The sequence below is a fragment of the Anastrepha obliqua genome, chromosome 1 (assembly GCF_027943255.1).
Source record: "Anastrepha obliqua isolate idAnaObli1 chromosome 1, idAnaObli1_1.0, whole genome shotgun sequence".
Classification (NCBI taxonomy): domain Eukaryota; kingdom Metazoa; phylum Arthropoda; class Insecta; order Diptera; family Tephritidae; genus Anastrepha; species Anastrepha obliqua.
The window spans coordinates 111,826,086-111,839,337 of record NC_072892.1 but is presented as its reverse complement, the minus strand read 5'-3'; the positions used below and the strand labels follow the sequence as shown (position 1 = coordinate 111,839,337).

General features: G+C 37.0%; 1 protein-coding gene across 1 annotated transcript; it reads left to right on the top strand.

Moving 5' to 3' along the window:
- Window positions 1-8,447: 8,447 nt before the first annotated feature.
- On the top strand, window positions 8,448-10,607 carry LOC129236579 (sterile alpha motif domain-containing protein 5-like). Its single transcript, XM_054870922.1, has 2 exons — window positions 8,448-10,476; window positions 10,524-10,607. Exons 1-2 carry the CDS (start codon window positions 10,120-10,122, stop codon window positions 10,605-10,607), a joined length of 441 nt encoding a protein of 146 aa, XP_054726897.1. The 5' UTR covers window positions 8,448-10,119.
- Window positions 10,608-13,252: the final 2,645 nt, after the last annotated feature.

The following is a 13,252-nucleotide window of genomic DNA, read 5'->3' as shown; positions in this document are numbered from 1 at the left end:
GCCAAAAAGTTCACCACAAACAAAAAGCTGGCATCTTTTTTTCAATTTTTTGTTTATTGTATTTGATTTGCTCTTCGTTGGTGTTTGTTAGAACGTAGCAGATAATTACTGGTCCGCATATTTGATTACTTCAGCATTTAGTTGCTGAATTTTATCGCTTTTGTGGCATCTACAGTGTGACATATTCACTTAGGTGAACCAACGTACATTTTTATTTTTCTTGCTTTTGATTTTTCTTGCTTATGATTTTTCTTGCATTTGTAAAAGTATAAAATACTACAAAATAAACTTCGAATGCGTTTGCGAATATTAAAAAATGGCAGTTAATTAAATTTTATATATTATATAATTTGGTATTTTTTTGGAGGTCAATGCAATTTGATGGGTTCAAAACTGATAAACGTGAGTGGAAATTAATTTTAAAATGCATTGTGAATAGGTGTTTTTTCTAACAAATATTTGCGATAAGACCGAAAGATCGATGCAGCTAAATAAAGCCAAGTTGGTCAAATTGACTTTTGCCAAAATTTGTTCTGTTTTCTTTTTTTATTTTTGCTTTGGAATATGTAAAGAAGGTCATTATATTGGAATCTTTTGCATTCCTTAACCAATGTTAAAGGGTCCGTAATTTTATATATTTTCAAATAAAAGACTTTAAGCAATTTTCGGTTAGATTGCAACACTGAAATAAACGTAGTTAGAATTTTTCGATGTAAATGAAATGTTACTCGTTTTTTCGATAACTCTACGGATCAAATCATTTTCATAAGTCTCTCTCGCGACAAGTTTTGTTCCAGCAAGCGAATTGCTGCTGTCAGGACTGCTTGTTGTTGTTGTTGTTGTTGTTGTTGTTGTAGCAGCATAATCATTCCCCATACATATATGGGGAATGCTGCTGAAGTGACAGTCCTTGGTCGGATATAAATCCGGGTCGTTCCGGTAACGTAGAACCGACTGTCGTGGGAACGTGTCAGGACTGGTCTATAAGGCCAATGTAATCGAACCTTACATGTAACCTCACTGAGTTCATGGTGCGTCCTTTAAAAATGTATGACCTAAATTGGTCTTGAGGTGACTTGCCATTGTCTCGATGAATTACGGCACCCTTCCTATTTGCTAATTTTGGGCGATCGCCTGTCAAAATATAGTCAGTTATGGGAGTGTTTTGTCCTATGGGAGCGGCTCATAGTGAATGAGTTAATTAATTTGAGCTTACACCGATCATTTTTATCGGCTCACCTTGATTTGATCATGATAATTTTTGGCTGTGGCTCTCGTTATGTGAACCATTTTTCATCATCAGTCCGCTAGTCATCACCAATTTTCGTAACATACACTTAAAAAATGGCCCCACTTGGTTTTGATTCAGCAAAGAATCGCGTGCGACAATTTGATCCATACACCGATCTTGTACTTGAAACCAGTATTATATAGGTATTTCCAAATGGTTTTGTAGTTAATCTTTACATACTTTTCTATAAAAATGATTGCACTTAAAACAAACCAAATTATCTTTTTGAATAGTGTCGCGTAGTGTCACCTATGCAATGGGCATGTAGTATAGCTTCATGCAATATACAGGGTGGGACAAAATTAATCACTCAATCATATTTGACACTTGTGACCTATGCAGCTTTAGTATACTATTGTAGTACACAAACATACAAGCAATAAAGCGCGTAAAGGTAAAAATAAGTATTTCCATCATTCAGAATAATGTTTAATTTAGTTAGCAACAAAGTTATTCAAAACAATTGATGATTAATTTTGCGCCACCTGTGTATACAATATGATGTGGAGGAGGTAATGCAAAATCCGTTGCAAAACGCAACAACACGAGGAAAATTCTAAATGTTTCTAAGGGTCTTATTCGTCAGTTGTCCATGAAGATCTCCGCTATGAATCCTATGATATGCGCAGAAGACAGAACAGTAGGCTATCCGATTAAAATTCCTTCTATACAAAATGAAATACCCTGAAGTGCGGAGACGTGATGGGCTTTGCTAACGGAAAAAATGGTGGCCGAGATCGAAAGACCAACCGCGGAAATGAGCAGAATGATATATGGCTATTACAGAGGTGCCTGTTGTCATACGCCCGAAGTTTCCAGCCACTATTAATCGAAATTATCATGTTTCTCTGGAAAGTAAGACATTACTTTACTCAGATATCTTGACATATCACATGGACACATGGCATTCAACTTTGCAGTACTGCAGCCAACTCCAACATCGGAATACTTCAAAAATTCCAATCGAAAACCCTCAGAATGATTCAAACGTCATTTAGTTTCACAAATTCATGGTGATCTCAAAGTACCCACAATAATTGAAGAAATGAGAAAATATGCTACATCACAAAACACTCGCCTCCAATCGCACTCAAACCCTCTTGTCACAGAAATAATTGCAAATCTCATAACCTTCACCAGAGTCAAGAGAAAGTCTAAAAAATATCTCATATGATAATAAATTAGTCTAATAATATTTATGATAAAATTAGCAAATGGTTGCATCACTGGGTGCGTTCCAAAATCTCTCTTAAATGAACTAAATAGCTTTATGTAAAAATATTGCATAATGTTTCAAAAACAGAAACAATAAAGAACTGGATTAAAACAAAAAAAAATAACACCGAACTTTTGGCCGCCGAGCTCTCCAGATCTTAATTGCCTTGATTAATACGTATGAGATGCAGTTGAGCATGAAACCAATAAGTGTTCTGATAACACAGTTTCTTCTCTGAAGGCTGCAATTAAAACCGTTGTGATCAATATTAATAGGAGCATTTTATTCTGGCATGCAATCGTTTCCGGACCCACATCGACGAAGTTCTGCAAGCTAATAGAAATTTTATTAAATGATTTTATAGATATAAAGGGTGGTTAAGTTTCAAGGGCCGGTGTTGATTTTGAATAAAGTACAATTTTTTTAGGAAATTATTGTCATTTCTTCTTATTGTGATAATATTGGTATGACTCAATTACGTGTGGAACAAAATATCGGCCTAACGGTCGCCGCGGCCGCAGCGGTACACCTCCATCCGATGGTCCAAATTTTCGATGACGCTGAGTCATAATTGAGGTTCTATGCCGTTAATGTGCCGAATTATCTCATCATTCAGCTCTTGAATTCTTTCTAGGTTATCAACGTACACCTTTTCTTTCAAATAACCCCAAAGAAAGAAGTCCAACGGTGTCAAATCATATGATCTTGGCGGCCAATTGACATCGCCGCGACGTGAGATTATTCGGCCATCAAATTTTTCGCGCAAAAAAGCCATTGTTTCGTTAGCTGTGTGACAAGTGGCACCGTCCTGTTGAGACCACATATCGTCCACATCCATATCTTCCAATTCGGGCCATAAAAAGTTCGTCATCATCTCACGATAACGAACACTATTCACAGCCTTATTTTGGAAAAAATACGGCCCAATCATGCCGCCGGCCCATAAACCGCACCAAACAGTCACTCTTTGCTGGTGCATTGGTTTTTCGGCAGTCACTCTTGGATTATCATTCGCCCAAATGCGGTGATTCTGCTTATTGACGAATCCACTGAGGTGAAAATGTGCCTCATCACTGAAGATGATTTTCTTCGAAAATTGATGATTCACTGTTCCCATTTCCTGCCACCATTCTGACCATTGACGACGCTTGAAATGGTCAAGAGACTTTAGTTCTTGAGTCAATTGCACCTTGTAAGCGTGTAAATGCAAGTCTTTCCGCATAATGTTCATCAACGACGAGCGTGAGAGGTGCAATTGTTGGGCACGACGACGAGTTGAGGTAGTCGGCTCTTCAACGACACTATCGCGAACAGCAACAATATTTTCTGCAGTACGAGCTGTACGAGCATGCTCTGGTGTTTTCACATCTCCTACAGACCCGATTTGCTCAAACTTTTGCACAATTTTTCCGGTTGTACGCACATTTGGACGATTAAATTGACCGAAAAAATGCGCGATATGCATTTTGATTTGAACGCCCGTTTTCATAATAGGCCTGAATAACTTTAACGCGTTGCTCGATAGTGTGTCTATCCATGGTTCGAATTGAGTTAGTCTGAAATTGAAAAATGTAAAATGAAATGCAGAAAAAAGCTTGACGTTTCGGTATGGTTCTCATTCAACATCGGCCCTTGAAATTTAACCACTCTTTATAACAACTTATTGTTGTGTAGAAGTTCGTGAAATTTCATTAGATTTTGTTCAAAATAAAAGCTAATTAGTTTTAATCTCAAGTTGTCATCTAATACCGTGCGCACTTCGGATATTGTGGCGAATTTTAGTGAATTTTGTTTAGCATTTGAAGCGTAGGAACATATCCGATTGTGCTCTACAAAAATTACGAAACATAAGAGTCTATATTGAAAAACCCTATACGAGTACCACCATTTCTTCACACTGTCGACCAATTTTACCTCTCCTTCAGAAAATTAAATGTAGCCAAAAAAATAGCTCGCACTAATATTGTTAATTAATTGACCTCATTGATTTTTATTATCTTTTCGCTCGCGCCACGAGCTCGCATTCAACTCAGCGTCAGCAATAATGTTTGGCGCGCTGTTATCATTCTTGGGCATGAACACACCTCATAACTGATATGATAATGATCATTCTTCATTCTCATGCGGGCCGTCAAGTTCCTACGCTGCGAAGAGTAAAGTGTGATTTTCACACAAAACTCGATACATCAAGAATGCGTATTGAGTCACGACACAGAGTTGGAATGCCAGCGTGTGGATTCAGACAGAGCGTAATGCGTAACGTTTGCTGTGAGTATACAAAGGAGGCTAGAATGCCTACCTATGCATGTACGTATGTATGTATGCATGTATGTATGTGTACATAAGCATAGACTTACAATGAAGAAATGGACGTGGTTTGGAAATTTCAGTGCTATTTAGCCACAATGAGCTGCTGGCATGCGATTGAAATCAATAAATTCGTACGATACTCCATATGGTCCTACATACATACATATATGTAGGTACATGCGGCAATGGAAGTGTAAATGCACATAAATGAAAACTCTCATGAAATTTCGCCATTCACGATTTTTCTTTCCTGATGGTAGTTCGAAATGAATGAGCTTAATTAATTTCGGTGTTATTCGTTGAATTTTTAAGTGTACGTATTCTTGTCGACCGAGGCGCATATGTATCTGCACATGTGGACATACATATGTATATATGCAGATGGGTGCAGCGTGCCTTGAGCTATGTGTTTGCATGTGTGCGTGTGTGTATGTGGCTATAATGAAACTGATGATTGTTATGATGATATTGATTCTGGTTCTTGGGAAGTTTCGGCTTGATTTTGTGGGTGATGTACAGTGTCTAGTAGTTATCGAAGAAGCGGTTAAAATCCCCAAAAAATGATGAATATCCATTAAAATAAGACTTTACGATAAAACATTTAACAATTTTTATTTAAAATTTATCTTGTGACCGGTTTAAATAAAGTACTGCATGCTTTCAATTATCGCGCTAGCTGGCGCTAATTAAAAACAGCAAGTGAAGCCAAGTCCCCTTTACCATCAATTCAAAGCAAAATATGCCTTCCTTTTATTTTGCTACCATCAGCGGCTCTCGCACGTTTGAGTATATTCGTAAGACATTAACTAGCAAATCTAAGCAAATCCAACTACTTTTTATCTGCACTTTCCAAGAATGTAATGCGTAAAGTTTTCTGCTTCATCAACCGACGCTAATCGTCATCGCTTAGGCGAAAGGGGCTGTACATTTTCATCCGCATCTTTCTCCCGAACACGCCTCGAGCTGGCTCATTAGATGTTGTCATCGTCCAGGTTTCTGTGCTCTACTTTAGAACAAATTCGTTCGTTGGTACAAATTAGCATTATTGCGCTCGAGATAGACTGATATGTACTTAGCTGGAAAACTCATTTCTAAAGAAACCCAAAACAACTCCAGCTACCGTTAAAAAGAGTTTACTAGGTGACTACAGAGGCGCACTATGGTGCCAAGAAAAATTTTCCGAATTCCTACTTGAATCACAATGATGGATATAATCAGCACCTGCAGCGAGAATTATTTACCCCATCAGAAATCAGAAATCTGAAGAGCACATTACCTACTGCAGGTACTCCATTCCAACCCTATTTTTACAGCTGACATAGGCATCGATATGTGCGGTTTCAAAAGTGTTGTCGTTATCGACCTAAGAACCTTAATCGGCGCTAGATTGTCTACAATGGAAATAAGTTTTGAAAGTACTAGTTTTGGGTAAGGTTGGCATTGAATGGTTGGCATTCAATTTCATCCATTGTCATACCATTGCAGCGGGAAAATGGGAGAAAGAATAAAAAACAGAAGATAAGAATGTACGCTGAGGTAATTTCAGTCATTCTTTCAGACAGCTGCTGCAAAATTGGTGGAAGTAATGGATATTTTTACAGCATGCAATCTTAGCTGAGACTTTGATAACCTCAGAAGCTTCCTCGAGCATCTCCGATCCACCCGTGGTAAGAAGGATCTTGCGACTTATCAACTTGGTGTACTTGGTCAGCACTCAATGCTTGCCCGAAGCAGACCACAGGTAGACAAAGGGATCTCAGCGCTTTCATTTCGCGAGGAAACCAATTCACAGGTTCCTTCTATAGCTAGCTCATCCTTATGATTTCTAGAATTTGAATTTGAACAAGTAAGCGTAAACCCTTGAGTTGCTTTAGATTTGAATTTTCAATTTTCGAAACCACTGATAATTAAACGATTCGGGGTAAAACGGTCTACCCCAGAATGCTGTTTATATGAAATCTTTGAAGGAGTAGTAATATTAAGGAGATGTAATGTTTTTTTTTTTGTTTTTTTTTGTTTTTTTTTTGTTTACTTTTTAATTATTATTTTTTATTTTTTAACTTTAATTAATTAGAGTGCAATAGGGATCTTAGATCAGCTAGTCGACCTCTATTTTCGAAGTCGTATTCCAGTGCTTTTTTATCCTTAGTCTCCGCTTACATGCTTCACAAGAACAAATTTTTGTTAGAAACAAAAATTACATAATTTGTAGTATTTTTTGATATAATATTATATTATTACAATTTTATTATATGTTTTTTTAATACGCATTTGCCCACTACGACGAGAAAATAAAAAAAAAACGAAAAATTTATTATTACTAATTTTTTAATGATTTTTATTTCCTATTATTTATTATAATTTTTTATTGCACATTAGCCCACTATTCCGAGTAAACTTATGAAAAACTATTATAAAAATTTTTTTAATGGACACTGGACCACTGTTATTATTTTTATAATAATATTTTTAATTTAATATTTAAACAATTTTTTTTATGCATATTGGACCACTGTGACAAGAGAAATGATTAATGTATTTTTGCCACTGTTATTATTTTTTATAATAATGTTTGGGATAATAATATATTTATCATGTTTTTTAATGCATATTGGATCACTGTAACGAGAGCAATTATTAAAAAAGCTATTATTATTATTTGTTTAATGTATAATTCTCGACTGTTATTATTTTTTATAATTTTTTTTTTGATATAATATTTATTATATATTTTTCAATGCACTTTAGGCCACTGTGACCAGAAAAATATTAATAAAAAACTTTTATTATTATTTTTTAAAGTGTACTGAACCATTGCTGTTTTTTTTTTATTTTTAATATAATATTTATCATAATTTTAATACTTTTTGGACCACTGTGAACGCGAAAAATTATTTAAAAATAACAATGAGTATGTAGATTGGACCACTGTTATCATGTTTTTATTATATTTTGTTAATATCTTCATTATTATAATTTTTTTAATACTCTTTGTGGCCACAAAAAATTATTATAAAAGCAATTTATTATAATAAAAAATAATACCAAAAAAATTATTACAATTTTTCTTGTATTTTTTTATGCATATTGGAGAATTGTGACGAGAGAAATTATTATAAAAAAGTCAATATTATTATTTTGATAAATATGTTATTATTACCTTTTAATGCACACTGAATCACTGTGACGAGTCAGCCATTTCCTTATAGCTGCTTTAGTTGCTGCTGAACTTCTGCCCAAAGTGAGCTGGGAAAATGGTTGGTTGTGTCTATTGATATGAGGCACAGCATATTTATTTAAATTTATTGAAATGCATATGATAGAAGAAAAATTTAACGTACCCTACGCTGGTGGTTTACCTAAATTTTTGAAAACATTTGATTTCGCATAAATTTCCATTTATACTCATCTAGGAAGTGTCGATTAACGCTGTTGGTTTTGGCCTCTTGTCAAAATAGGTTAAATTGACATTTTTCATTTCCACTTAAAATTAAGACAACGTGCTATGTATGCGTGATGCAAGTAGAAAGACACCCCTCAATAATTTACTCACACACCCTTCCCGCTCTCTCTCTTTCTCATTACAGTGCACACATCCAGAGAATAAGCAGGCACCAGGCAGCAGGCAGACACCGGGCAGCAGGCAGCAGGCTGTACAGCACCAAATGTCATCATTATCAGCTGCAGCGAAGCAAGGCAAAGTACTGACAACAAATACGGTGGCGTGGAGGACACACTGATGAACGTGTGTTAGAGCGAAAATGTCAGTGACGGCAAACGCCACTACTTTAGCAGTAGTCAATCAAAGGCCGTTGAAGCGCTTGGTAGTATTCGTACAAAGCAGTTGTAGTGAATGTGGCACATTTTGAAAGGAAAAAATAAGGATCAGAGTGCGAATATGCGACGCGTTAAACGATATTAAATTTTAAGATGCGCCAAGGACCTTTCTGACTACTATGTAAATGCAGTAGTAATACTAAATAGCAACAGTAACACCAACTCATACAAACAAAAAATAAGGAAAATTGCGCGATGTACGTGTCTGAAAAGTGATTACTTAAGCAAATACCTAATTTTATTATTATTTTTATTATTACTGCGACTGAGCAGTGTAACAAGCAAGCAAACTACGTTGAAAATATTGAGGAAAGTGCAAAATTAAATGATATGATGTGGCGCGTGTGTCGCCGCGGCTTGCACAAATGTGGCCAAGTGAAATCTGAGCTGTGAGCAACTTGGCTGGCTGGCAGGCAGGTCCACTCGTGTGAGAGTAGATCTATATTTCGTTTAACGCCGTTCAAGGCAAAGCAACACATTTATGCCAGATGCCACCGAAAACGAGTGTATAGTAAATTTTTATGTGTATACGCGCATTTGTAAAATCTTATGAGCGTTCAAATTAAAGTGGCTCATAACGAGTGCTCCTATACCAACAAACGAAAAACGCTAATCGCGCAAGATCGTTTAAACAGTTGAAAGTGTTTTGCCAAAACAGAATTGCCATTCAATTTTTTTCCTCTTTTGAGTGTGTGTGCGAATGCGCTTCAGCTAAATTGCAGCTATTTTAACGGTGCAAATGTGTGTTCATGTGTTTGCTGGCAAATTGATTTAAACTGCCACTTATACAGAAAAAGTAAACAACAAGAAGTGGAAAACAATCCTAAATGGATTGGCGCGAGAAGCACGTGTGCTCCAAGCAGTAGAAAAAAATATAAAAAAAACGAGGAAAAGAATACAAGTAGCACCAACGAAAACTACACCGCCCTTTAACGCCAGTCCGACAAACGCTAAATGAAAATATTTTCGCGGAAATTGCATGTCGTGCAACATTTACCACCAATGCCCATTAAAAGCAGTCCTTGTGTGCATGTGTATGTGTGTTTTAGTAGCTAAATGACGCCGGTTCGCGTCTAATGGCGCTGCAACGCGGTAATAGCGCACGTAAAATAAAATAATAAAGAAAATATAATAAAAAAAAAATACGTTTACAAAACAAAATTCAGTGCAAGTGCAACAAGCAGCACACACAGCAACACAGTTTGAGTGCGAATCTACTTATTCGTTTTCTCGCTTGTCGGCGCGCTCCGCCAACTTGACGTTAACAATAATTACGCGCGCGTAAATTAGTCCCGTTTCGACATTTTATAGCGCGTTAATTGCTGCACACACGCCAAATTCACACATCAACAATTTTGGGTAAACAAAACTTAACACCCACTAACGCCAGTTCTCCCAAGGCACCTGTACTTCGTGTATTTTGCTGCCACTAGCCACTCAAGTCCATTCCTTCCCCACTACCACAATGGCCGTCAGCAACATCGTCTGTGAGTGGCTGCGCGCCCTTGGCCTAGCTCAGTATGCCGAGAGCTTTCTGGATAATGGCTATGATGATTTGGAGATTTGCAAACAGGTCGGTGATCCCGATTTGGATGCCATTGGCGTGGAAAATCCGATGCATCGTCATAAATTGTTGAAAAGCATACGACAGTTGCGTGAAAAGGGTGCCGCTTCCGTTTACTTTATGTTGAACGATCCGAGCTCGCTGTCGGGCAGCATGGAGATTCTTTGTGAAACGCCACCAAATGAGTTGGATTTGGTGTTACGCGAGCAACTGGAAACCGATGGCATACGCTTGACCGCACATCCATACTCCACACCGGTGAGTACTGAGAAATTCATTTTACTTTGGTTAATTCAATAAAATAGGTCTCCTACCTTACTAAGTCTGTATATGAATATAGAAATGATGAGAGCGATGCTATGTTACGCTGGGTTTTTCATGAAAAGTGATATAAGTTCTATAAAAAAATTAATATGACGTAGAATCCATAAAATTGCACAAATTTGAATATTACATTATTCGAATCCATAGTTTAACTCCCTCATTTTTCATCTGATTTGCTTCAAATTTTTACACAAAAGTACGAAAGCGTTAACCTTTCTACTAGTATAAAGCTGCTAAGCAAGCCTAATTCTTTCACTCGAATTTCTATGACTTTTCGCTGCAGAAATAAACCCGATCCATCTAATTTTCAAGCACTTTTCCTCTAGTGCCATGATAATGCGTTTTAAAGTTTAGTTTTTAAAGCATGAAGAGAATCTGGTTTATTCACATAGACTAATGGCTTTAGATCGTCCCACTACAAGTAGTTCAATGGTATTAAATCTCAACTTCTTGCAGGTTCCTAAATGTCACAATTTCTTAAAGTAATCTAATCGCTTTACTCTTTCCGCAATGGTTCGATGGATTCCGACGTGTTAGAACCAGACACTGATAAGATCAACTTTTCCCAATTTCAGTAATAAAAAGTTGGCAGTCAGCGATCTATTATTATTTCTCAGTAGAACTGTGACCTGAAAGATCTGTTGTGCTCTCTTAATGGATTCAAAGTACTATTCTGAGTCCAACTTCCTCAATAAGCGATAGTAAACGGCAGCCGCCGTGGCCGAATGAGTTGGTGCGTGACTACCATTCGGAATTCAGAGAGAACGTAAGTTTGAATCTCGGTGAAAGATCAAAACTAAGAAAAACATTTTCCCCAAAAAAGAGTGTACGCGCCAATTACATATATATATTTGTAGTATTTTATTGACTCTTATATACCCCTCAGATAATATATGTTTACCTAGGTTGTTGATGTCGCGTTGGCAACATAAACTGCCATACATGCACGGGGAATGCTGCTAGAGTGACAGTGCTTGGCCGGATATGAATCCGGGTCGTTCCGGTAACGTAAAATCGACTATAGTGAGAACGATGTTTACCCAAGTAAACTCCTCGCCGCTTATGTATCAGTGTTGGGAATGCTACCAACACATGTTTGGCAGTTTCATTTGCTTCCCTACAGAACCTACAAGATCTTTGGAGTATATTCCCAAGATAATGAGGTCAAAATTCTTACAATCTTTAAATCGGTTTAGGTTAAAGCCATACATCACTAATTTTTATTCCCATAAGCCCTGTAGATTGTCCCAGTATGATTTTCTTTGTCTTACCACTACTTCCTGAATAAAAGGGAGGAAATTATCTTTTCCTGGGCAACAAAATGGCTCACGGTCTATAAATTCCGAAACCGCCCCTGTCCTGACTAATGTATCTTTCATTTCCTTCTCACTAATTCCTATATGCTCTGGATCCCATAATATATGTACCTTTTTTTCTGGCTTAAGATATTCAGATTGACCGAAACGGTGTCACCTGTGTCATTTTAGAGGGATTGCGGTGCGCGGATTCCTCCTGACCAAAATTTACTCCAAACAGGCAGTGTAGGTGAAGGCAGTGGTTGTTCGTGGAATAATTTGTGGGCTTTCTTCGCACCAGAACCCCCGTGTAGAAAATGAGCCTCATCGGAGAATATGATTGTAGTTTTCAAGCGAACGATTATTTTGATAAGAAAATTTAATGATTTGCAAATTGAGGCGTAGTTTCTTTCCATGATGAAATTGGGAGTATTACTCAATGCATTGGAAAGCAAATGCCACGTGATGACATATTAAAAATGACCGAAATGCCGTGGAGAAATCGGTTCAACTTAATAAAAAAAAAAAAACATTTCACTTCTGGAATCTTTGATATCCGTATTATATTTTTCTGCAAATTTGATGTGCCGACCGCCATAAATAACTACCAATAAACTCTTAGGTTTGATATTCACTGAGGTTAGATATCAACTTGAGAATTACACATCTGAAAGGCTTGAGATCAAGGGAAGAATGATGTTAAATAGCAAAGTGAGATTTATATTTGTCTCCCCCAAATTGGAAGACATCAGAATTCGTTTTAGAGGTATGGTTCCTTCGGCAAAGTTTCTTATTTTGATCACTAGAATATGATTTTCACAGAGCAATGGGCGATTTTTTTGCCTCCCCACAAATCGACCCGGCCTAGTCCCATCCAACAGATACAGGCTCTTGCATCTAGGACACTCAATTTACTGAAGTATTAGCGGTCATAGCGAAGACAAGAATGATAGAGAAGACTAAGATATTCTTAACATGCCTCCTTAAACTCACTCATCTAAGATCCAGAGAGATCTTACCGTTAGATGAGATAGACGACAATGACTTCACTGCGCTTAACAGACCTTAGTGAACAGATAAAACGTCAAAACAACAAGAATAGCAATGTTACACGTAAAACTCAGTGAGCGATCGATCATAGGTATTATCCGCCGAAATGAAGGAGTATGCTTCTCACCTCCTTTGCTGGCAGTTTAAACTTTTCAACTTATCTTTGTTTTGGAAATTCAGTGCTGGGTCAGCTAAAATCCATATTTTCTCAGTTACTAAAGCTCTTTACTTTGTGTTAAATGTTGTGTCTTTTCTTCTTCTTAGTTCCTTACTTGCGTGCGTTTTGGTATAAGCACAATACGATTCCTGATCATGAAATACTGATGTTACCCCGCACTTTACTAGGCGGTTCTCTTGTGTGTTGC

What these genes read in the sequence shown, in the direction of transcription:
- LOC129236579 (XM_054870922.1), top strand. Translation starts at nt 10,120, where the DNA reads ATGGCCGTCAGCAACATCGTCTGTGAGTGGCTGCGCGCCCTTGGCCTA. An exon ending in CACATCCATACTCCACACCG is followed by an intron (nt 10,477 to 10,523) that starts GTGAGTACTGAG and finishes TCAATAAAATAG; the next exon opens with GTCTCCTACCTTACTAAGTC.